The sequence below is a fragment of the Excalfactoria chinensis genome, unplaced genomic scaffold, assembly GCF_039878825.1.
Source record: "Excalfactoria chinensis isolate bCotChi1 unplaced genomic scaffold, bCotChi1.hap2 Scaffold_1002, whole genome shotgun sequence".
Taxonomy (NCBI): Eukaryota; Metazoa; Chordata; class Aves; order Galliformes; family Phasianidae; genus Excalfactoria; species Excalfactoria chinensis.
The window spans coordinates 1-24510 of NW_027315581.1; the positions used below are offsets into that span (position 1 = coordinate 1).

General features: G+C 52.0%; 3 protein-coding genes across 3 annotated transcripts; all 3 read right to left on the bottom strand.

Moving 5' to 3' along the window:
• Positions 1-7103: 7103 nt before the first annotated feature.
• On the bottom strand, positions 7104-11772 carry LOC140264767 (SUN domain-containing protein 2-like). The gene is made up of 10 exons (XM_072360677.1): positions 11753-11772; positions 11338-11399; positions 11136-11182; positions 10650-10690; positions 10274-10397; positions 9949-10033; positions 9322-9422; positions 8561-8728; positions 7670-7756; positions 7104-7211 (listed from the first exon to the last, which is right to left on the bottom strand). The coding sequence occupies exons 1-10, from the start codon at positions 11770-11772 to the stop codon at positions 7104-7106; spliced, it is 843 nt and encodes a 280-aa protein (XP_072216778.1).
• Positions 11773-13735: 1963 nt separating this feature from the next.
• Positions 13736-17983, bottom strand: LOC140264765 (coiled-coil domain-containing protein 81-like). Its single transcript, XM_072360675.1, has 8 exons — positions 17912-17983; positions 16720-16873; positions 16270-16526; positions 15984-16069; positions 15370-15494; positions 14795-14906; positions 14142-14495; positions 13736-13916 (listed from the first exon to the last, which is right to left on the bottom strand). The coding sequence occupies exons 1-8, from the start codon at positions 17981-17983 to the stop codon at positions 13736-13738; spliced, it is 1341 nt and encodes a 446-aa protein (XP_072216776.1).
• A 3019-nt stretch (positions 17984-21002) lies between these two features.
• On the bottom strand, positions 21003-21968 carry LOC140264766 (olfactory receptor 14C36-like). The gene has a single exon (XM_072360676.1). The coding sequence runs from the start codon at positions 21966-21968 to the stop codon at positions 21003-21005; it is 966 nt and encodes a 321-aa protein (XP_072216777.1).
• Between the last annotated feature and the right edge of the window lie 2542 nt (positions 21969-24510).

Sequence of the window (24510 nt, forward strand, 5' to 3'; positions counted from 1 at the left end):
TCCTTCCTCCTTCCCTTCCCTTCCCTTCCCTTCCCTTCCCTTCCCTTCCCTTCCCTTCCCTTCCCTTCCCTTCCCTTCCCTTCCCTTCCCTTCCCTTCCCTTCCCTTCCCTTCCCTTCCCTTCCCTTCCTTCCCTTCCCTTCCCTTTGCTTTGTTTTGCTTTTCCTTTTCCTTTTCCTTTCTCTTTTCCTTTCTCTTTTCCTTTTTCTTATCCTTTTCCCCTTTCTCCTTCTTACTCTTTTTTTACCTTATCCTTTTTTTTTAATATTCTTTGCTATCTTTTTCTTTTTCTTTTCTTTTTCTTTTTCTTTTTCTTTTTCTTTTTCTTTTTCTTTTTCTTTTTCTTTTTCTTTTTCTTTTTCTTTTTCTTTTTCTTTTTCTTTTTCTTTTTCTTTTTCTTTTTCTTTTTCTTTTTCTTTTTCTTTTTCTTTTTCTTTTTCTTTTTCTTTTCCTTTTCCTTTTCCTTTTTCTTTTTCTTTTTCTTTTTCTTTCTCTTTCTCTTTCTCTTTCTCTTTTTTTCTTTTTCTTTTTCTTTTTCTTTTCCTTTTTCTTTTTCTTTTTCTTTTCTTTTTCTCTTTCTTTTCCTTTTTCTTTTTCTTTTTCTTTTTCTTTTTCTTTTTCTTTTTCTTTTTCTTTTTCTTTTTCTTTTTCTTTTTCTTTTTCTTTTTCTTTTTCTTTTTCTTTTTCTTTTTCTTTTTCTTTTTCTTTTTCTTTTTCTTTTTCTTTTTCTTTTTCTTTTTCTTTTTCTTTTTCTTTTTCTTTTTCTTTTCCTTTTCCTTTTCCTTTTTCCTTACCTTTTCCTTTTTCTTTTCCTTTTTCTTTATTTTTTTTTAGGAAGGAAGTATGAAAAATGTTCATTAATGTCAGTAAAAGTGAAAAAAAGAGTTGAAGACAAAGGTAGAAATCAATGAGAATGTGTTTACCCTTCTCAATGTGTGAAATACTTTCAAGTCCTGTTCAGTTTGAAGTTGGTTCCTCCCAGCTTCCTGGCTGATTTATCCCAGGGAGATTACTGGAATTTGCTCTATTCCTCAAAAGTCTGATGGAATCTGTTGTCAACTCCTTCACTGTGATTCATTCTATCCCATCCTATCTGTGTCTAACTCATTTCTTGTACAATTATTCCCTGTGAAAGCTAAAACTGAATAGAAGCAGCATGGACACTACATGCAGTTGATCACTGTGTTTTACTCTTCATGCAATTGCATCACCTTTCCTTCTGTTTGCTGACCAAAAAAAAAAAAAAAAAAAAAAAAGAGACCTCTTTCTTTGCCCTTGTGCAGCGGGTTCTCTGTGGAAAGCCAGTGGGAGTTGGTGCAAAGCAGGTTTAACACTAAGTGGGATACTGCAGAGGAGAAGAGTGAGGTGAGGAAAAGTGATGCAAGTTCCATGGGGCCAGTGTGAGTAGAAATGGGGTGGGGTGGTTGAAAAGAACATTTGTCAATACAGTAACAGAATAGAACACATTGGGGACATCCTGGATTGATATCACTTGCCCATTGCTGCTTTAAAGACTTGTTTATACCCAACTATAAATAAATAGACAGTAAATGTCTGCTGGATCCTTCCTTCTTAAGCTCTCTGCAGGTACCTCTCCATTTTGCTAAACAAGTTTTGAAAACCTGAAGAAAATAATAGGAAGGCACAAGGCACAGGAGACTCTTTAGGTTATAACGAGCCCCAGGGCGCATTTGATGCTGAGTCCATCAACCTGCAGTGCAGAGAGAAGACTGCACAAAGTGCTCAACAAGACAAAGTCAGAAGTAACAGTGAAGTTTCTTGGAGTATTAATGGGCCCATTGAGGAACATTAACAGGCAAGCTTCCCAAGGGACTTGTTAGAGAAGATAATTGGAAGATATGACTACAGGCAGTGAAAGGCACTGGCATGGTGGCTCTGATGCTGAGAAACCAGTCCTTTGCTTTGCAAAGCAGACAGGCCAAGCCCTGATCCCCAGACCCTTGGTAGGGAGAACCTCATGCTGACTAAGGATCCTTCCTGGGGCAGTGGGTTGGAGGTCTGTATGATGTTAAATGAAAGACATGGGGACAGAAGATCCCAGGCTCTGCATGGGCTGCAGGGACACTGTGAGGTTCATGTGCCATGTGTGCCCTGTGTCTTATCGCAGGATGTGGGATGTGAGAAGGGCCCATTCTGAACAAGCAGTCAATCCAGTGTAAATCTGAACTTCAGATCTCTCAGTTCCAGTGCCCTCCTGTGCACACCCTCCCATAGTTTGATGTCCTTTATGTTCTGTGGTGCCCAGAATTGCACCCAGTGCTCCAGGTGAGGCTGCAGCAGTGCAGAGCAGAGAGGGACAATCCTTTCCCTCACCCAGCAGGCAATGCCTTGCTTGATGCACTCCAATGGACCGTTGAGCTTCCTGGCTGCCTGGGCACACTGCTGACTCATTTACTATTTGATGTTGGCCAACCAATCCTTTTCAGTCAGACCACTCTGTAGTGTCCCATATCCAGTCAGTATGTGTGTCCAGGGTTGACCCTACCCAGATGCACAATCAGGCACTTGTTCTTGTTATGCTTTATGCACTTGGTGCTTAGTACCAACTGGTACCCACTTCTCTGACTTGTCCACATCTCTCTGCAAGGCCTCTCCACTCTCGGTGGAGGCAGCAGCACCTCCTCATCTGGTCTCATCAGCAAACTTGCTCAGAACATCTTCTAGTCCTTGTCATGGTTTTGTAATCTTTGCTATTGGTGTTCCGCATCATGGCATCATGTGGAGCACAGAGAAGAACTACACGTCCTAGATGACCTCACGGTCAGAGAGGGAAACACGTCACAGAAGTGATGCTAGCTTTCTCTCTCTCACTGCCTGGCAGTGAGTGTGAAACCTCTCTCTTTCTCTTTTATTTTATCATAGTATCATAGTATCGTGTGAGTTGGAAGGGACCTTAGAGATCATCGAGTCCAACTCCCGGGTTTCGAGCCCCCTGCGTAACAAAGTGGCACTTCTACCCCTGCGCCACAGGGGGATTCGAACCCGGGCCCTCCAGTGCCACAAGCAGCAGCTTATACCACTGTGCCACTGGGGGCACTTGATTTATTAGCCTCAATTTCAATTAGATTGTAATTAATAAAGTAATTTTTCCTCCTTAGATTGTTGCCACTTCTCTGTTTCCCTGAGCCGAGCTCCCATCTCCCCACCCCTTTTCCTTTTTCCCTTCCCAGTTGTCAGGGGCCGGAGGGATATTGACTGATCATGGATACTGACTGATCTAGATAACACCGTGACACCATACAATGTTCTCAAAAGTGATTCAGTGTCTCGAGAACTTTCCACTCGAGCATTTCCAAACCAATTCAAATGCTGAGAGATAGAAATGCTGGTTTGGAAGTTCAAGTCCTGTGGTGGTCTGCTGGACTTCTCACAGGGCAGTGTGTAGGATACCCCACAGTTCGAACCATCAGGGGGCAATCCCACGAACACACACATCTCTTACCAACACTCAGACAATTTCCAACAGCCACGTTTTGGATGCAGCTCCTGGACTGATGTGACACTGAACAGCATCAGTGCAAAGGGCTTTATGAAGTGTTTCTTTGTGAGCACACCTAACAGATATCAGGTGTGTCCCTGGTCTCATTTCCTAGTTTGCTGGGAATTTGGAAGCACCGTGGAGGAGTTCCATGCAAATCATCACCCGTTTGACCACAAGGGGTGACAGAAGGGCTCAGAAGGGATGGTATCACTGTGCAGGGAGCGCCAGAAAGCCAGCAGGACCTGAAAAAACCCTGAGCCCAGTTGTGGAGTTGAACAGATCCAAGGGCTGATATCAATCACAACCCACAACCACAACAAACCAAGACATAATCCTATTGCAACCAGAACATGTAACACAGAGGTATATTCAGCATTCCGGCACGGTCACAGCTTCAGTTTTTCTCTCACAAAACACAAATGGGTAAAGGCAGCTCTCAGCCATTCTGTGTTAGTGAAGGTCCCACAGGGATCTTCTGTGAAATCAAACAAGACCCCAACTTGTTTTTTGGGAGTTTTGTTAACATGGCTAAAATGAGGGAATCATCCAGCAAGTGCTAACTCTATATTCCTGTTCTTGGACACCCTTAGCCTCCCAAGCGTATTTATTAAGAGGTTCCATTAAGGTTAGGGACACTGGCCTCAGGATAGCTAGGTGAACCGACACAGGCTGGCCAGGGAGAGAAGTGTTTCCCTGGCTTATCAGCCATTGGGTGGTGACTCACAGGGGCAAATGGAAAGGGTGGTGGGTGAAGCCTTGGGACAGAAGGTGTTAATTCACCCTGGACTTCAGGAGAGCCAACTTTGATCTCCTCCGGGACTTACTTGGGGCTATCCCGTGGGCCAGAGTACTAGAAGGCAAGGGGGCCTGTGAGAGCTTGCTAGCATTCAAACGGCTCCTCTTCCAGGCTCAGGATTGGTGCGTCCCTGTAACTAAGAAGTCGGGAAAAGGTGCCAGGAGACCTGCGTGGATGATATGAAATTGGACAGATTGGCTGACACGCCTGAAGGCTGTGCTGCCATTCAGAGAGACCTGGACAGCTTGGAGAGCTGGACAGTTAGAAACTGGATGAGATTTAACCAAAGCAAGTGTAGAGTCTTGCACCTGGGGAGGAATAATTGCATACACCAGTACAGGCTGGGGGAAGACCTGCTGGAGAGGAGCTCTGCTGAGAGGGACCTGGGCGTCCTGGTGGACGACAGGTTGGCCATGAGCCAGCAGTGTGCCCTTGTAGCCGAAAAGGCCAATGGCATTCTGGGGTGCATTAAAAAGAGCATGGCCAGCAGGTCGAGAGAGGTGATCCTCCCCCTCTACTCTGCCCTGCTGAGGCCTCATCTGGAATACTGTGTCCAGTTCTGGGCTCCCCAGTACAAAAAAGACAGGGATCTCTTGGAAAGAGTCCAGCGGAGGGCCACAAAGATGGTGAAGGGCCTGGAGCATCTCCCCTATGAGGAGAGACTTAGGGAACTGGGTCTGTTTAGCCTTGAGAAAAGAAGGCTGAGAGGGGACTTGATCCAGGTTTATAAATACCTGAGGTGTGGGAGCCATAGTGGCGAGGCTGGTCTGTTTTCAGTAGTGCGTGGGGACGGGACTAGGGGCAATGGGCTGAAACTTCAGCATAGGAAGTTCCGCACGAATGTGCGCAAGAACTTCTTTATGGTGAGGGTGACGGAGCACTGGAACAGGCTGCCCAGGGAGGTGGTGGAGTCTCCTTCTCTGGAGATATTCAAGACCCACCTGGACACCTACCTGTGTGACGTGGTGTAGGGAGCCTGCTTTGGCAGGGGGGTTGGACTCAATGATCTCTAGAGGTCCCTTCCAACCACTACAATTTTGTGATTATATCCTATACCCAGGGGGTGACCTCACTGCAGCCTTTCAGGACCTGAAGGGAACCTATATCCAGGAGAGGAGTAAGCTCTTCGAAAGGGCTGATAATAGCAGGACAAGGGGAAATGGATTTAAATTGAAAGAGTGTAGATAGATTTAGGTTGGATGTCAGGGGGATGTTTTTTGCTATGAGAGCGGGGAGGTCCTGGAACAGGATGTCCATGGAGGCTGTGGATGCCCTGTCCTTGGAGGTGTTGAAGGCCATGTTGGATGAGACCTTGGGCAACCTCATGTAGTCAGTAGTGTAAGTTTGGTGGCCCTGCCAGGCATGGGGTGTTTGAGCTTCATCATCCTTGAGGTCCCTTTCAACCCAATGAGGTTGAGGTGCAGCCATGAGGGGTCTGGAGAACCTGATGAGGCTGATGGGGAGCCAGGATGGGTCAGCGTGGAGAAGAGGAGCACAGGGGAGACCTCAAGGCTCCTGAAGGGAGGTTGTGATGAGCTGGGGGTCCCGTGTAACAGTACTTAACTGGTTACGGGGTCTATGGGGTGGCTATGGGTCTCTATGGGTCCTTATGGCTCCCTATGGGTTCTCTATGGGTCCCAATGGGTCTCTATGGGTCCCAATGGGTTCGCATGGGTCCCTATATGTCTCTATGTGTCCTTATGTGTCTCTATGTGTCTCTATGGGTTCTGAAGGGAGGTTGTGATGAGCTGGGGGTCGGCCCGTGCTCCCGTGTAACAGTGATGGGATGGGAGGGAACAGCCCTGAGTTGTGCCAGGGGAGATTCAGGCTGGACATGAGGAAAGAGTGCTGCTCCTATAGAGTGGCTGGGGGCTGCAATGGGCTGCGCAGGGGGTGGTGGAGATGGAGATGCCACGTTGAGGGCCGTGGTTGAGTGAGAGCTATTGGTGATGGGTGGGTGGTTGGAGTGGGGGAGATCAGAGGGCTTCTCCAACCTTGGTGATTGTGGATGGGGGGTTGGGGTGGGCATGGGGAGTGGAAGATGATCAGAATGGGGGAATTGGAGGGGTGGGATGGGGGAGGGACCCTTCGAATAGGTGCAGGGGGACTCACTGGGTAGACAACAGGGGACTCTATGACTGAGAGGGATATTAGAAGGGGTAAAAGGATCAGAAAGGGAAATAGGAGGGATGGGAGGGGATGGGATGGGATGGGAGGGTAAGGACCCTTAGGGTAAGAATAGGGGGAGTCGCTGGGTGGGGACAGAGGAGCTGGTGGACAGAATGGGGTGTTTCATGGAGGGTGAGGAGGTGGATAGGGGGCTCTAGGGGTCAGAATTGGGGCTGGGTGTGGGGATATTGGCTGGGTGGGGGGATATTGGTGGGGGGAGAGGATCAGAATGGGGGAATAGGAAGGGTGGGATGGGGTGAGGTTTGGGAATGGACCCCAGGGGTCAGAATGGAGTTAGGGAACTGAGGTGGGGGGGGAGTCAAAGAGGGCTGTAGGGATCAGAATAGGGGAACTGGAGTGGGGGGGCTCTAAAGGTCAGATGGGAGGGGGACCAGGGGGGACAGTGTGACCCTGGGGGTCAGAGAGAGGGATAAGGAGGGAGGAAGGGGGGGTGTTGGGAGGGTGGAAAGGGGGGCAGTGAGGGACCCTGCATTGAGAGGGGGGGGGACACATCTCTTCATTGAATGATCAATCCCTAATTAAAACCCTCTGGTAGACATCAGAGTTTAGGGGTTTTTAGGGTTTATTAGGGTTTTTTAGGGGTTTTTAGGGGTTTTTAGGGGTTATAGGGTTTTTTTTAGGGGTTTCCATGGATTTCCACTCTGTAAATGCAGGTGTATTCCGCGTTCCCCCAGTTGTTCTGCACCTCCAGTTTGATCTGGCGGTAGGATTGAAGGGGCTTCTCCTGTCAATACAAAGAGGAGAGGTTTTGTTATGGGTCAGAGGGGGACCAGAGCCCCATATTGCCCCATAGATCCCAATGTTCGCCCCATAGATAAAGGTAAACCTAATAGATAGTCATTGATTTCCTGGAATTTGGATCCATATTCAGGAGTTGTTTAGCATTCAGACCCCCCGCCTGTTATCACCCATCTTATCAGTGTGGGAATCAAACGTTGTTTCTGCATTTAGAACAAGATAAGATTCTTTTCTTTCAAGGTCTCAGTATATAAGTGAAGCAGTAGCAGAGGAGAGGCTTCGTTATGGGCATGGGAAGAGCCACAGCACACAAAGTGCTTCCAAAGGCTTCCAACAGGGACCCTGCAGGAGTCGACCATGTTGGAGAGCAGAGGGTGGGCAGGAAAGCTCTTTCTTCCCATGCCTTGCAGGCAGCCCGGCCCTCCCCCCTTGCACTTGCCATACTTGCATGTGGAAGGTCTGGGCGATCTCTCCGTCCACGTCATAAACGAACGACCCCAGCAGAGTCTCCCCTTCGTCCTCATCCACTCCCTGAAAGACAAGAGATGATGGCGGTCACACTTAGGCAGGCCATGCCATAAAGAACACACCAAGGCCAAAGGTGGGAGCCCTTCCAACCCTCTATTGGGTGTCTGTGGGGCCCTTATGGGGCTCTGTTGGGTGTCTGTGGGGCACTGTGTGTCTCTGTGGTGCTCTGTGAGCTCTTGTGTAGCTCTATGGGGTCTCACAGGGCTCTATGTGGCAGTTATGGGGCTCTGTTGGGTGTCTATGGGGCCCTTATGGGGCTCCATGGGGTGTCTGTGGGCACCTTAAAACTCTAAGGTTCTCTATGAGCTCTTGTGCAGGTCTATGGAGTCTTACAAGGCTCTTTGGGGCAGTTATGGGGCTCTGTTGGGTGTCTGTGGGGCACCATGAGGCTCTTTGGTTCTCTGTGAGCTCTTGTGTGACTCTATGGGGTCTTACGGGCATTATGGGGAGCTATGGGGTGTCTGTGGGGGCTCTATAAGGTCTTATGTTGTGGTTATGGTGCTCTGCTTGGTGTCTCTGGGGCTCTATAGGGGTTCTATGGGGTCTTATGGGGCTCTATTAGGCAATTATGGGGCTCTGTTGGGTGTCTGTGGGACAATGAGGGGGCTCTATGGGTTGTTTGTGGGCACTATGAGTCTCTTTGGTTCTCTATGAGCTCTTCTGCAGCTCTATGGGGTCTTATGTTGTGGTTATGGGTCTCTTTGGGTGGCTCTGGGGTTCTATATGGGTTCTATGGGCTCTTATGGGGCTCTATGGCAAAGCTTTTTCCTCGGGACCCTCCATTAGCAGCAGCAGGTAGAGCCTTACCAAGATGGCAAAGTCTCTAGGGGCGCTGCTGACATCCCCAGAGGGAGAGACTGCCTTGGAGACGTGCCACATGGTGACAGCTGTGGGCCAGATGTTCTCCGGCAGCTGGATGACTGCGTGGCCCCGAGAGCCTTGGAAAGCCCAGCAGCTGCCAGCAGAAACATCGGGCTGAAAGGAGAGAGACGCGTCCATCAGGCAAAGAGCTGCCAGAGCTGGATGGTGGGCAAGGAGCACAGACCTTGTCTGCTATGGGGCTGCCCGTCATGGAACGCTACTCAAGGGACGGGAGGGCAAGATGCAAAGGGTTGGACAACAGCTCTGGGCTCAGTTGCCTTTCTCTGCTTGCACAGAGCTGGCGGGGCAGCCCTCCCAGCATCTGTCAGCCCAGCACCCTCCCAGCGCTGGTGTCAGTGATGTGGGGAAGAGTGCGGGATGAGCAGCAATGCTGGGCCAAGGGAAAGTAATGTGCAGCCAGATTGGGGGGAGGATGGAGGGGAAGGATTGGGGGGAGGATGGAGGGGAAAGGAGGATTGGGGGGTGGAAGGATGGGGAAAGGATGGGGGGGAAGGATTGGGGGAAGGAGGGGGGGAGAGTGGTGGGAGGAAGGGGAGGACTGGGGGGGAAGGATGGGGAGAAAGGATTGGGGGAAGAAAGGACTGGGGGAAGTAGGGGGGGCCCTTATGGGGCTCTATGGGGTTTCTGTGGATGGAGGGGGGGAAGCAAAGGGGGGGAGCCCACAGTCACCACTTCTTGTGCCTTACCTGCAAGAGGGTCTCGGGGGGCTTCGCGGAGGAAAAGAGGGGAGAAATCCAGCCTTTCCCACCATAACTCTCGGTTGTCCTCTCCGCATCAACAGTGGCACCTGAAATCAAGATGGACAGACGTGCACTGGGACGGCCCAGAGACGAGCTGAAGGACTGAATGCTCATTGCCCAAAGCTCTTGGCGGGGCTCTGGGGTGCAGAATTCCCCTCGCTGTGTGTATGGGAACTGCTGAGTCCCGGCCTGAAGCACTGACTGGGGCAAGGAGCCGGTCAGCCCTGGGAGCAGAGGAGAAGGGTTTGTCAAGTCTGAGAGATGGGGGGTTTAGATGGGATGTGAGGAGGAAATTCTTGACCACCAGTGGGCAGTGAGGCCCTGCAATGTGCTGCCCAGAGGAGCCATGGATGCCCCATTCCTGGAGGTGTAGGAGACCAGGTTGGATGGGGCCCTGAGCACCTTGATGCAAAGCCCTGTCAATGGCAGGGAGTTGGGCTGGGATGGTCTTAAGGTCCCTTCAGACCTCAGCCAGCCTAAAGCTCTATGAGACAACTGTGAGAGAAGGCAGAGCTGGGCAGGTTTTGGGGAGTGCCAGGCACAAAGCTGAGGGTAGTGAAGCTGTCGACATACCCAAGGATTTTAGAGCCCAGTTGGGCATCCAGTAGCTGTTTGCCATGACTTTCTCGATCTCCTGCCGTGTCAGCTGCAGAATTTCCTGGCAACAAATAAGGAATGGAGAGACAGCAGTGAGCACAAAGACAGGAGGTGGGTGTCCTACCCAAGAGCTAAGGGAAGGCTCCATGTCTTTCTAGGTGTGCCCTGATGAGCCACTGCACTCCAGAGACACAGCAAAGATGGACTTTGGGCTCTGCCTGATCCCCTTGTTGCCAGCCTTGTGTCTGCTGCACAACAGCCTGGGCAGGCAGGCAGAGGAAGGAGGAAGCAGTGCCATTACCTCTCTCTTCAGTCCATGGATCCCATTCTCCTCCAGGACATCAAACACTGATTCTACAATGAGCTCCTTCCTGGCCGACAGCTGAGTAGTTTCCATGTTTGGCTCTGGCCAAACTAGTGAGTTCCTAAAAGCAAAGCAAGTCTTGTTCAGCAATGTCCACCCTGCAGGTTCCAGTGCAATGGGGTGAAGGATTCCAATGGGTTGTGCCCTTCCATATCCGCCAGCCCCTTTCATTCCTTGGCTTTGCCAAGGGCTGTCTTCACTATACAGACGGGAAAGACTGGAGCCCTGGGCACAAGGCGAAGGTGTGCATAGAGCACACAGCCAGCTGAGGCCATGCTACAGAACCAGGTGAGTGGCAAGGAAGTGTCCTTACCCCAGAGACAGGAGCTCATGCACAGGTCCTGCAGACACCACCTGGAAGAGAAAGGCATTGGATGGGAGGAAGCACGAGGAGCACAAGGAGCTTCCAAAGGAGCTTCCCAGGGAAACAATGGCAGAATTTCCAGCTGCTTCCCAGCACTTTGCAGAGGACCGCTGCCCAGTGTTGGGCTCTTCAGCCCTCCACGTGCTGCAGAGCATCTGCTGCTTCTCCCTTTGCTTTCCCATCCCCTCCAGACTCCCCAGTGACACGGACGGGCCAAAGGCTCCTTCTTCCCATGCGCTGTTGCCTTCATCCCCAGTTCCGTGCTGGGCGCTGGGAAGATGCTGCCACACCAAAGCCCGCCCTGCTGCCAAGGCAGCCCCCAGCCTGGCTCAAGGGCCCACCCTCTGTCTCAGCAGCGATGAGCCCATGGCCAAACTGTCCCCACGGAGGCAGAAGGGCAGAGCTATGGCCTCTGCTGCACAGCGTAGCACTGACCTGCAGGACATTTCTCCATGCTCCCAGTATCCAAAGGAAGGCTCCAGCTGTGGGGGACATCAGTCAGGAGAGACCATGAGTTTGCCAGGCTGCTCTGAGCCCTGCAGCCCATTTCCCCCCTCCCAACCCAGCGGGGACACGCCGTGTGGGACAGTCCCGCTCCCCGGCTGTGCTGGGATGGCTTTGGCTGGGGAACACTCACCAGAAAGGACCGCTAGAGGCAGGATGGGAGTCCTCCTTCCCCTCTCTTGGGCAACACATTGCCTAAGGGAGAGATCAGATGGTGGTTATCACGGCCCTGCACAGGGACACACACGGTCTCCTGGGATCCCTTTAGCAGACGGCTGCCATGGGTTCCTCTGCCCAGCAGAGATGTGAGTCCAGAGGGGGCCCTTTAGCAAGAGCTGGTTAGTGCCACAGCACCCGTGGGACACGTGAGAGTGAAGGGCTCTACTGTGCCATGGGGGGCAGCAGCCTTGCCCCGTTCGGCTCTCCCCAGAGCAGGAGCAGGGCTGTGCCCACGGAAAGGGAGTTTGGGCTGCCTGGCTGGAGAAAGCCCAGCAGCACACAGTGATTCTGGCTTCCCCTCCCCACATTCTGGGCCCTGCTGCACCCACCTGCCCAGCTGGGCTGGCATTTTGGTTCCTTTACTCCTACAGACACAGAGAATGGCTTGCTCTCCTCCCAGGACACAAGCACCTCTTCTCCACTCGCCTGCTCTGCACTCCTCACGGGACTGCAGTGCTGCACAGCTCTGCAGCGTGGCTCAGTAGGACGGCAGGTTCCGATGTCATAATGGCTGACAGCTGCCAAGGCCGAGTGACGCCTTCTATGAGCTCACAGGGTGTGCCCAGGAGGGACAGACCCCATGGGTTTGCCCCCAGCCCAAGGCTGGAATTCCCAGAAACAGCTCTGAGCACAGAGAGGAGCTCCTTTGGATGCCCTGGTAAAGATGTCTGTGCTATTGCACAAGAGGAGCTCCTTGTGCAATGGGGCACCTGCCAGGCCAAAGGCCGACTAGGGAAGCCCTGCCAGGCCAAGAGCCTGCCGCCGGCCAGCAAACACCGGAAGGCCAAAAGCTGGCTGGCCGGCTTGGGGATTCCTACCAGGCCAACATCCAGCCTGCCTGGGGCTCACTGCCTGGCAACAAAATGGCTGACTGACCTGCTGGGCCTGTGAGGCCAAAAGCCAGCCACAAAGTTGGGGGCTACCTTGTCAGGCCTGAAGCTGGTAACCCGGTTAGGGGGGCCCTGCCAGGCTAAAAGCCAGCTGTCTGGTCTGGGGGGCACTGCCAGGTCAAAGGTCTGCAGGCCGGGGAAACCCTTCCAGGCCAAAAGCCTGCAGGCCGAGGTCCCTGCCAGGCCAAAACCCATCCTGTCCGAGGCTCCCTGCCAGGCTAGAAGCCGGCTGTCCGGCCTGTGGGGCCTGGGTTACCTTGCATTCCCTGATCATAGTTAGTGAAAGAAGTTTTCCTCCTTAGATTGTTGCTGCTGCTCTCTTTGTTTCCTTGTGCCCAGCTCCCATCTCCCTACCCCTTTCCCTATTCCCTTCCCATTTGTCGGGGGCCCCACAGCCCTACTGCCCCTCTTCCCCCACCCCTGTCACAGGCAGATTGATCCAGATAACACCATGACAGAGATGTGTGTGTTTCTGGGATCTCTGTTCCACGTGGTTGCCATGCAACAGATGGCAGCAGAGACACCAAATTGGGTCTTGAGAAACAAGTCCTGTGGCGACATGGCACCCCAGAAAGAACCGAGTCTGATAATGGGACTCCTTGCAAACATTCCCTCATAAATACTTGGGCCAAAGATCATGGCACTGAGTGGGTTTATCATATCCCCTACCATGCACCAGCTCTGGTAAGACTGAAAGATACAATGGGTTGTTGAAAGCTATGCTGAAAGCAATGGGTGGTGGAACATTCAAGCACTTGGAGAAGAATTGGGAAGAAGCCACTTGGTTGGTCAGTACTAGAGGATCTGTCAGTCGTGATGGTCCCAGCCAATCCAGCCCCCTGCACACTGTAGATGGAGATAAGGTCCCTGCAGTGCATGTAAAGAGCGTGTTGGGAAAAGCAGTTTGGGTCCTTCCAGCCTCTGGAAAGGGCAAACCTCTCCCTGGAACTGCTTTTGCCCAGGGAGCTGGGTGCACTCGGTGGGTGCTGCAGAATGATGGGGATGCTCAGTGTGTACCACAAGGGAATTTGATGCTGGGGGAGAGCAGTCGGTAACTCTGTCTATATATATGCATACAGACCCAAGTGCGTAAGGTGTTTTGATGGTGGTTTATTGGTGTGTAGATTTGTATATTAAGTAAGATGTTGTGATGTAAAAAAGCAATAGCAAAATTAGCAAGCCATGACAGTCTTTATCCCCTGCCTTGAAAACACTTCCAGCTGTAGGGTTTTGTTCCTAAGCATCTCCCAGAGGCAAGGGGTCTCACAAGAGTCCTCAGTCGCTCTCCTTGTTCCTTTGATTTTCTTCAAGGAGATGGCATGCAGGAACGACACAGATGGGTCTCAATGGCACTAATGGACTCAGCAGCTGTTTTGCAGCCTCCGGTGGAGCTCTGTCTGTCCTGGGCACCCCATGCCCGCATCAGTGTGGGTAAGGTGTGTCCTTCCTGCGGGGTGGGGCTTCGGGCTTTGGAGACTGACATCTGGGAGACCCCGTTTCTTTCCTTATGGGAGGCAGAAATCCAGATCTGATGGTTGAGGACTCCTTGGGTAGGCTGGACTCAGCACGAGATGCTGCTGCTGCCATCTCTTGTGTGGGAGACCTCGTTTCTTCCTTGATGGGTAGCAGCAACCCAGATGGGACAACAGAGAGCTCCTTGGGCAAGCTGGGCTCACCGTGAGATGTTGCTGCTGCCATCTTTTCAATAGGAGACTCCCTTTTTTCCCTTATGGGAGGCAGCAATACAGATCTGTTGGAGGACTCCTCGGGCAGGCTGGTCTCACCACGAGATGTTGATGCTGCTGCCATTTCCTTGGCTCGTTCCCACTCTTCCCTGCTCTTCTCAACCCTCTTCCTCAGAAGTATCACAGAGTCGCATGCCCGAAGCCTCAGCCTGGGTGGTGTGCCTGGGGTCTCCATGGACAGGCTGGACTCAGCCCTTGAGCAAGATAGTGGCTCTTGGCTGCAAGCTGTTGTCTGGTGGTGTGAGGCCTCAGCTTCCTGCAGTTCGGGCAGTGCAACCTCACGCTCGGCTTCCCCTGCTCCTCCTTCTTCATCGAGGAACTTGACCCGTCTTGTTCGGCCCAGCCCTTCTTGGTTATCCGTTTCCTCATGGTCCTGCAGCTGGCAGCTCATCGGCTGCTCTGGGGCTTCAGGCACTGCCCGGATGGGTGGCAGAACACTGAAAGGACAGAGCGGGAGGGGTCCGCATGAGTGGCTGATGGCTTTGGGGCCGTATCCCTCAAGGCTGAGCCAGGACCCTGGGCTGTAATGCAGCCTTCCCCACAGACAGCTGAGCGGCTGCCCCGGGGCTCTCCGGAGATGTGGAGAGGGGCCAGCCCTGTGAGCTGGGGGGATCCTGGCGTCCCCATCCCAGCACTCTCAGGCAGCCACAAACAAGCAGTGACCCTTTGGTGTTAGGGATTGGGCTCTCATTGTGTCACCTCCATGCACAACCCAGCCCACAGCCGCCAGCCTCACCTGCAGGCAATGCTCTCCCTCCGCAGTCTGTTCTTTATCTTTCGCAACTGCCCTCCATCGACACTTGCAGTGCTCAGGCGTCTGATGAAGGTTGGAGTCTTGTCAAATCTTACTGCAGTTGGGAAGGAAGAGGAGATTCGCCGTCAGGCCTTTGGCTCGCTCACAAGCAGCACTCAGGCCTGTTCCCAGAACCCGCCCTGAAACCATCTCTGTCCCCACTCCTCCTCTCTGCAGTTCAGCTCTGCTTTGGGGCTGCAGGAGGGATGCTGGCTTTGGGAAAGAGGAGCTGTCTGGTGACAATAAGGTGGCAGGGTGACTTTTGGGGTCTCTGTCCCTCCACTGGGGGAGGGCAGGGCCTGAGATCCCCACATCCTCCTGCCATAGACAGGGATGGGGGTACGTCACACCCTGCACCTTCCTTTTGGACTGGCCAACCATAACCTAAGGGGAAGAGGCTGTGCTGAGCCGGCACAAAGGTTTGATGCACATCAGAGCCCTGGGCTGATGGTCAGCAAGGGACTGCCCACCTCCAGTTGGTTGCCCGTGCCGTGGAAAGGAGCTGGAAGCCACATTACCTTTCTTGCCCCCAGTAAGAGGTGGCAAAGTCTCTTCTTTGGTTGCTTTCCCTGCCCCAGAGAAGCTCCCGGAGGACTGGCGGCGTATCAGGGGTGGCAGTTTGGGGACCAACTCCATTTGAAACCTGTAAGCGAGGAAAAGGCAGTGAGCGGTGTGACAGTGCAACAGCAATCCTTGCTGCTCGCTCTGCTTGTCTGCTCACAGGCACGTTTTCATGCTGCATGAAGGCTTTCCAAAGCCGTTAGCAGGGTCACTTGGAATAGGAGGAGGGGAAACAGTTTCAGGCGGAAAGAGGGAAGACTGGCTTTGGATGGGAGGAAGGTTTTGGCTGGAGGGTGGTGAGGCACTGGGATGTCTTGCCCAGAGAGATGCTGGGTGCCCGGACAGGCATTCAAGGCCTGGCTGGACCAGGCTCAGAGCAACCTCATTTGGAGGTAGGTGTCCCTGTTCCCCGCAGGGCAGTGGCACCGGGTGCTCTTTTCAGGTTCCTTCCTGCTCCAGTCATTCTGCGATTCTATGGCACATCCTCCTGGGCAGGACACTGATGGACACGAGGCACAAGCACTACAGAATGAGAGCTGAGCAGCTGCATCAAGCAGCAGAAAATACTCACTTGGGTAATACGACAAGGCAGCCAGAGGACACCAGAGAAGCCACCGGTGTCACACGGGACACCCCCATGTCCAGCAGCGAGGGGGCCTGCAGGGGAGGAACAGGGAGACTGTGAGACGTCCTGGTCATGGCTGAGGCACTGGGGACACGAGGAGCCCGAGGCAGGGAGAGCTGACAGCACCGCAGCACCTGCATGGCTCGAGCAGCTGCCCAGGTCCTGGTGGGCCATGTGCGGGCTGAGTGAGGCTCACGGCACTGCCCGCGCTATGGAGAAACCTACGGCTCACCTTGCGGATGGCTCTCCTGAAGTTCTCTTTCCCCGACAGCGTCTCGAGGAAGTCGTAATAGAACTTCATTTGGAAGGTCAGCCCGTCAATGAGCAGCACTCCAACGTCCTTCAGAACCACAGCCACGTTCTCCCCATTCTGCAGGCAGCTGGAGAGCAGCAACACGGTGCTTTGGATGCACTTCTGTGCTGTTTTCCAGCTCACAGAGGCGGCTGCGGCCACCTGGCTGCTCTTCAGGGCCTCCACCTTCCTGTCAACTGAGAAAATACCAGGGATGGGGTTGATGATAAGGTTGCTCTTCCACCTAGAACTGCTTCTAAGGGACATCATCCAGAATGGCCCCGCGTTTGGACGGGCTCCTCAGAGGGGGAGGTCTGCTTCTGAGAAGGGAGGTGGTGGCCCTGTTTGCCCCATCCATGAAGCCAGCAAGGGTTTCATCCCCCCTCCTACCTGGCAGGGACCCCCTGCGGGACTTGAGGTGGTGCACTGCAATGAGGTTGCTGGCCAGCTGAAACACGGGCCAGCACAGGGTCACGGTCCTGTCCTCCGTCCTGATCTCCTTGGAGACGATGTCAAAAGAGCCGAAGGTGGGAATCCAGACCCCCTGCGAGTGGAGGAGGAAGAAAGGGCGGAAGAGTTAAGGACTGGCTGGAGGAAGAGCTGGAGCTGGTCCTGTGCGGGGACAGTGCTCAGGAGCCCCCTCCTGCTGTTCAGAGGCACAAGCCAGTGCAGCGGGGACAGCTTTGGGGCTGTCATGGTTTTGCAATGTTGTAATTTTGCTATCAGTATTCCACATCATAACATCATGTTAAGTATAGATAATTTTGACGAATCTGCTGCTCACAGAAAGAAGACTACATGTCCCAGGGAGCACCACGGTCAGTCATATGACCAGGACTATATAATCTCACTTCAGTGCTGGACTCGCTCTCTTGGATCCTGCCAGCCAGGGGGAGAGCCGTGTGGGAGCGTTCCAGCCGTTTCGCCTAGAGTTACAGTAGGCCTCTCGGTTTCGGGACTCACTCTCTCTTATTTTACTTGATTTGTTAGCCTTAATTCCAATTATATTGCATTATATTGTGTTATTCTGTATTCCGATATAGTATTTAGTAAAATAGTGTGCCTCCTTAGATCGTTGCTGCTGTATTTATTTTCTCTTTCCCTGTTTTTTGTTTTTTTTTTTTCCCTTCTGGGCCAGCGGCCTGCGGGCTGACTGCCCCTGTCATGGGTGCAGGTAGATTTTAGGTTAACCTGTGACACACAGTAAGAGCTTCGGTAGACTGTGAGCCTGAGATGCTCGACCAGTGGGTGCCAGGAGAGGCTCTACCTGCGCCAGACCCAGGGTATATAACAGAATGGGTTTCACCGACAAGTTGTGCAATGGTCAGCAGTGGGCGCACACACTACTGCAGTGCTGAATAAACAGCTCTTCACAGAGAGCTGTTATATAATAAACAATGCTGAATAAACAGTTCTTCTTTCCTGACTGGAAATTCTTGAGTGTGTTCCTCACAGAGGCTCTTGCACAGGAGAGGGATGAAGGTCTGCAAAGTGGTCCAAACTCATGCCTTGAGAAGCACACTGAGAATACAGGGAGTAACAAGCACAGGGAGCGAGGCCGGTCAGGGCACTGCCTCAATACCAGTGCCACCAAAAAAGGGCGGAGAGTCTTAGTAACTGGGGACTCCTTGCTGGGGGGCACTGAGGCTCCCATTTGCCACCCAGATAATCTCTCCAGTGAGGCGTGCTCTCTTCCAGGGGCACATGTTAGAGACAGTGGGAAGGCTCTACCATGGCTCATTAAACCGGAAGACTGCTATCCTTCTGTTGTCACTCAGGCTGGGTCCCAGGATGCTGCAATGAGGAAACTAAAGAATGTTCAACAGGACTTTGCATCCCTTGGAAAGATGCTGAAGGGATCAGGGGTGCAGGTAGCATTCTCCTCTGTCCTTCCAGTGGACGGCTGGGACCAAGGAAGATGGAGGAGAACATGCTGACTGAGGGGGTGGTGACTTGATCAAGGCTTTGGGTATTTGGATCTTGGGCAGGCCTTTGAGAAACTGGGTATGTGGGCTCCTGACGGACTCAACTGAGCGAGTGGGGCAGAAGTGTGCTGGGGAACAAGCTCTCTGGATTGACTACCAGGGCTTTAAACTGGGTCCGAGGGGGGAAGGGAGGGGAGTTAGATGTGACAGGGTTACCGGTATGAGGATTACAGATGTGAGGATTACAGGTATGTAGTGAGGATTACAGGTATGTAGTGAGGATTACAGGTATGTAGTGAAGCTGTGCAGGGAGAAGATTAGGAAAGCCAAAGTGCAGCTAGAACTGAGCTTGGCTGCTAAGGTAAAGGAGAACAGTAACTATTTGTATAAACACATCAACAGCAAGAGGAAGGCTAGGGAAAATCCCCACCCCTTGTTGGATGCTGAGGGCAACTGAGTCACCAAGGATCGGGATGAGGCTGAGCTACTTAATACCTTCTTTGCTTCAGTCTTTAATAGTAAAACTTGTTGCTCCCTGGGAACACGGGCCCCTGCACTGGTAGATGGAGGGGGAACGGAATAAGCCCTACATGATCCACTATGAGATAGTTTTGGACCTGTTTCAAAAGCTGGATGTTTACAAGTCCATGGGGCCGGATGGATTGCACCCTAGAGTTTGCTCCTAGAGGAAGTTGGCGGATGTGGTCGCCAAACCACTCTCCATCATTTTTTGGCAGTCTTGGCTGACTGGGGATGTCCCGGTGGATTGGAGGCTGGCGAATGTGATGCCCATCTTCAAAAAGGGTCAGAAAGATGATCTTGGCAGCTACAGGCCCATCAGTCTCATCTCGGTGTCCGGGAAGGTTATGGAAAGGATAATCTCAGGAACCATCAGGGACCAATTAAAGGTCAGGCCTAGTTAGCATTGGTTTAGGAATGGTAGAACCTGTTTGACTAACCTGATTTCATTCTATGACAAGGTGACCTGCTTGGTGGATGAAGGGAAGGCTGTCGATGTGGTCTACCTACACTTCAGTAAGGCCTTTGACACTGTCCCCTTAACAATCTGGTAGAGAAGCTGGCTGCCCGTGGTTTGGATGGGCGCACACTCTGCTGGGTGAAGCACTGGCTGGATGGCCGGGCCCAGAGAGTTGTGGTCAGATGGGGTGGAATCCAGTTGGCGATCGGTCACGAGCGGCATCACCCAGGGCTCAGTGCTTGGGACCGCTTTTGTTTAACATCTTCATTGATGATCTTGATGGGGGGATTGAGAGCTCCCTCAGTAAGTTTGCAGACGACACCAAGTTGAGAGGGAGTGTTGATCTGCCTGAGGGGAGATGGGCACTACAGAGGGACCTGGATAGACTCGATCGATGGGCCAAGGTTAACGGAATGAGTTTCAATGGGACCAAGTGTTGGGTCCTGCATTTTGGTCACAACAACCCCAGGCAACCCTACAGGCTTGGGGAGGTGTGGCTGGAAAGATGCCTGATGGAAAGGGACCTTGGTGTGCTGATGGACAGTCAGCTGTATATGAGCCAGCAGTGTGCCCAGGTGGCCAAGAGGGCCAATGGCATCCTGGCTTGTATCAGGAATGGTGTGGTGAGCAGGACTAGGGAAGTCATCCTGCCCCTGTACTCGGCATTGGTGAGGCCTCACCTTGAGTACTGTGTTCAGTTTTGGGCACCTCAGTACAAAAAAGACATGGAGGTGCTGGAGCAGGTTCGGAGAAGGACAACAAGGCTCGTTAAGGGCTTGGAGAATCAGCCCTACGAGGAGAGGCTGAGGAAGCTGGGGCTGTTTAGTCTGGGGAAAAGGAGGCTGAGAGGAGACCTTATCACTCTCTTGCAGTATCTGAAGGTGCTTACAGTGAGAGCAGGACAAGTCTCTTCTCACTGGTGACAAGTGACAGGATGAGAGGAAATGGCCTCAAGTTGCGCCAGGGCAATTTCAGGTTGGACATTAGGAAACACTTATTTACAGAAAGGGTAGTTAAACACTGGAATGGGCTCCCAGGGAGGCGGTTGAGTCATCGTCCCTGGATGTGTTTAAGAGCCTTCTGGATGTGGTGTTCCAAGATATGATTTAGCAGAGGGTTGTTAGAGTTAGGGTACTGGTTAGGCTGTGGTTGGACTTGATGATCTTAGAGGTCTTTTCCAACCTGGGCAATTCTATGATTCTATGATTCTATGAAGCTTGGAAACTTCTGACGTGATAACCCATATCCAAGAACTTGTCCTGTGCAGGGTCTCACAGGGAATGAGCAAGAGGGGTCCTGACAACCAACATGCAAGCCAGCTGCTGCTGCTGGCCTCTCAGAGGCACTGACAGATGTGAGCCTGAAAGAATAGACCCCAGCCAGGAGCCCAGGGATGGCCCGTCAGCTGTTACAGGCTGAAGCTACTGCAGAGTTTGATGAACAGCTGTGTGCTTCCTGCTGGACTGTGAGTTTCTGAGAACATCTTACACCGACAGTTCCAGAAATGTCTCACAAGAAGGCTGACAGACAGAATCACTGCATGTCCTTTATTCTGTTAAGGTTCACAGGGAGCCTGGTTCATGATGTACAGCATTTCTGGGCTAAACTACAAAGGTACAAGCTGATTAGGAATTGATTTGAGTAATGATGTTTTAAAGAAAACCATTACAATAATAAAAATAAATAAATAAATAAATAAATAAGAATTACACATCTAAAGTGGCACAAAACAAACAATAAAAGAGAGCTTGATTCAGTAAAAAGCTGCATTACAAGGCATGAATTCGAAAAGATGGGCAGTTCACTGCTAATGAAACACATTTGGTTATCAATTTCCTCACTGCATCCTTGACCTCCTTGTTCCTCATGCTGTAGATGAGGGGGTTCACAGCTGGTGGCACCACCGAGTACAGAACTGCCACCATCAGGTCCATGAATCGAGAGGACACAGAGTGGGGATTCAGGTAGGCATAAAAGCCAGTGCTGAGAAACAGGGAGACAACGGCCAGGTGAGGGAGGCACGTGGAGAAGGCTTTGTGCCGTCCCTGCTCAGAGGGCATCCTCAGCACAGCCATGAAGATCTGCACATAGGACGCGACTATGAAAACAAAGCACCCAAAGCATAAACTGACACTAAAAATGAGCAACACAACTTCCTTGAGTTGGGAGCCTGAGCAGGAGAGCTTGAGGATCTGGGGGATTTCACAGAAAAACTGGTTGACAACATTGCCTTGACAGAGAGGCAGTGAAAACGTACTGGCAGTGTGAAGCAAGGAATAGAGAACTCCAGTGCCCCAGGCAGCTGCTGCCATGGTGGCACAAGCTCTGCTGTCCATCAAGGTCCCGTAGTGCAGGGGCTTGCAGATGGCAATGTAGCGGTCATAGGACATGATGGTGAGAAGGGAAAACTCTGCTGACATGAAGAAGGAAAAGAAAAAGAGCTGTGCAGCACATCCTGCGTAGGAGATGGCCCTGGTGTCCCAGAGGGTGTTGGCCATGGCTTTGGGGAGAGTGGTGGAGATGCAGCCCAGGTCGAGGAGAGCCAGGTTGAGCAGGAAGAAGTACATGGGGGTGTGCAGGCGGCGGTCGCAGGCTACGGCTGTGCTGATGAGGCCGTTGCCCAGGAGGGCAGCCAGGTAGATGCCCAGCAAGAGCCAGAAGTGCAGGAGCTGCAGCTGCCGCGTGTCTGCCAACGGCAGCAGGAGGAACTCGCTGATGGAGCTGCTGTTGGGCATCTGCTGTTCCTGGGCTTGGAGTCCTGCTCAGAGTGCAGAAGATAATGACAAATCCAGACCATTCTCAGACACTCCTCCTGCTATACTATAAAAGTTTTCCTTTCCCTTTGGATACTCTTCATTTAACTCCAGAAGTTGTTTTCATGAGTTTCACCATCCCTTAATGAGTAGAAGATTGGGGAGCTCTTACTTTCTTCTCATTTCCTAATCACATTCCAGTCTCCTGGATATTTTCCTCTTTACTCCAGCTGCTCTTACAGACCCCAGCCCCAGTCTCTGTACACTTCAATTAGTCTTAGAGAAATCAGCCTGTTTGCAGGGCAAGTGGATTATTAATGTCTGCAGAATACAACGATAAGTGAAACTGATTGTATCCTCTTAGGAAGGAGAGGCTGAAAGCACATTCTGTGTGACTGTTCCCAAAACAAACAAACAAACAAACAAAAAACGATGGATTGAAGAAATATATGTCTCAGAGCTGTGTTTATGTTTGGCAGCCCCTTTAGATTTCTGCCTCCAAGTCTCTTCTCTTCCCTACGAACAGGAAATGAAACCCCCTGCCTTGGCTCTCCTCTTGCAAAGGGCCCTCACAAACATTCTGTTGTGCAGTGGAGCTGTGATCCCCTGCCCCAGGCAGCAGCTGTGGCAGCACAAGCCCTGCTGGGGGGCTCCTTCCCCCCACACGTCTCCCCGCAGCGCCCTGGGCAGCTCCCCGGGCAGGCTGAGTGCTGAGCCTGGCAGGCGGCAGAGTCCCATAGCCGGCACACAGCCCCTGGGGCACAGCAGGAACCCTGCTCTGCAGGACAGCCCTGGGCACCCGCCTGCAGCCCCATATGCACAGCCTGCAGCCGTGCTGGGACACGCAGCCCTCAGGGCTGTGCTCTGGCGCTACAGCACAGAAGCCCTCAGCTAAAGCAAAAGACTTTTTCCACAGCAAGGAAACATGCAGTTAACAGAAGTTAACCCTCTATGAAAAGCAGCTGCATTGTCTGCAGTGGGACTTACCGTGTCATGGTCTTTGAGCAATGCTCCTGCAGCAAACTCACAGCCTGCTCACACCGTACACATCCTGTAAGATCTCTCCCCTTTCTCTCCTCTCTGTCTTTTATCTGCAGGCTGTGCTGTGCACAAGAGCTGCTCCTGGGCACAGCTGTCTCTCTGCAGCTCTGCCCACTTGTATGAGCTCCCTGAGTCCCAGGAGTCTGACCCAGCTGAGCAGCAGAGGATGTCATGTTTATCCTTGCCAATCATCTCCCTTGAGATGAGGCTTTTCCAAGAGCTCCTGAAAGACAACAGCATCATGTCTGTACTTTGAAATCTGCTGAAGTAAACACCAGATGTCCAGTGGACAGTGACTAATTCCAGACATACAGGGAGTCCTACCTGAGATCGTTTGATGAAAAAAAAAGGACACCCAGAGAGAGAGGGCTGGACTTTCCCTGTGCAGGGCAGTGATCCAGCTGAATTACTGCTGGCATCTCATCCCTTGATGGAAACCTTGGGGTTGAAATGGGATACAGCTCCCAGCAGACCCACAAGTGCTGGGATTCCTCTGGTTCCCCTCAGAAGTGCACAAGGAGTTGCCTGCATGTGATCTCCAGCTCTGAGTCCTCGGTCCTTCAGCACGGAGGCAGTTGCTCACACACAGACACTGGGTGATGCCCAAGGTGCCTGGGCTGCTCCTGGATGTGTGTCAGTGCTTGTAAACTGTGTGGGAAATCCCTGAGACAGACACCTCCTTCCTGAGCATCAGCTGAGGCCCAGAGAGGCAATAGAGGCATTCTTGACCATCCTAAATAACAACAGACCCCAGCATTTAGGGCACCTCAAATTGTCTTTCTCTCCCGTCTCCACAGAGCATGCAGAGTTACTCAGCTGACTAAATGGGTGAGCTCACAAAAGAAGAGTCAGATCTTTTTCCTTTTTCCATCTAATGTATATTCTGGAGCTCAAGGCAATACAAAGCTAACATACGTCTTTATTCATCAACAGACAAAACCTTGGTTTTCTATGGACTCTCAGCTGAATGGCATCAGAAGCAGCCTACCATTACGTCTGTTCTTTTTCATCACACTCATATGCAGCTGCAAATGAAGCATAGGGCCTTCAGGAAAGCCATGCCCGAAGAGTGTCTGTGGTGCTATGTCAACTCCAAGACCCACAATGGGTCTAATGCTTCTGTGCCACCTTCTGCACACTAATACCATAGATGAGCTATCCAGTCAGGCTATGTCCAGTGATGGTTTCCAATTAGGATGTTTGCTTCTGTGGTTTTTGCACTAATGCAAACACCAACACACAGTAAGCTAGAAATCCTGGTAGAGCTGCAGGCCTGAGCTCCTGTTTGGACTACAGGGACACAGTTTAATGGCTTCCACAGCTGCAGTGTAGTGCAAGGGAGACAGTCTTCAGAATGATGAGTGAAGAGACAAGGAAGGACCACTGCCCTCTTTGAGAGTGCACTGAACTCTGCCTGAGGATGGCAGAGCAGCCAGGTCAGAGCTAATGGAAATGGCAAACAGAGGAGACCAACGGTGTATGT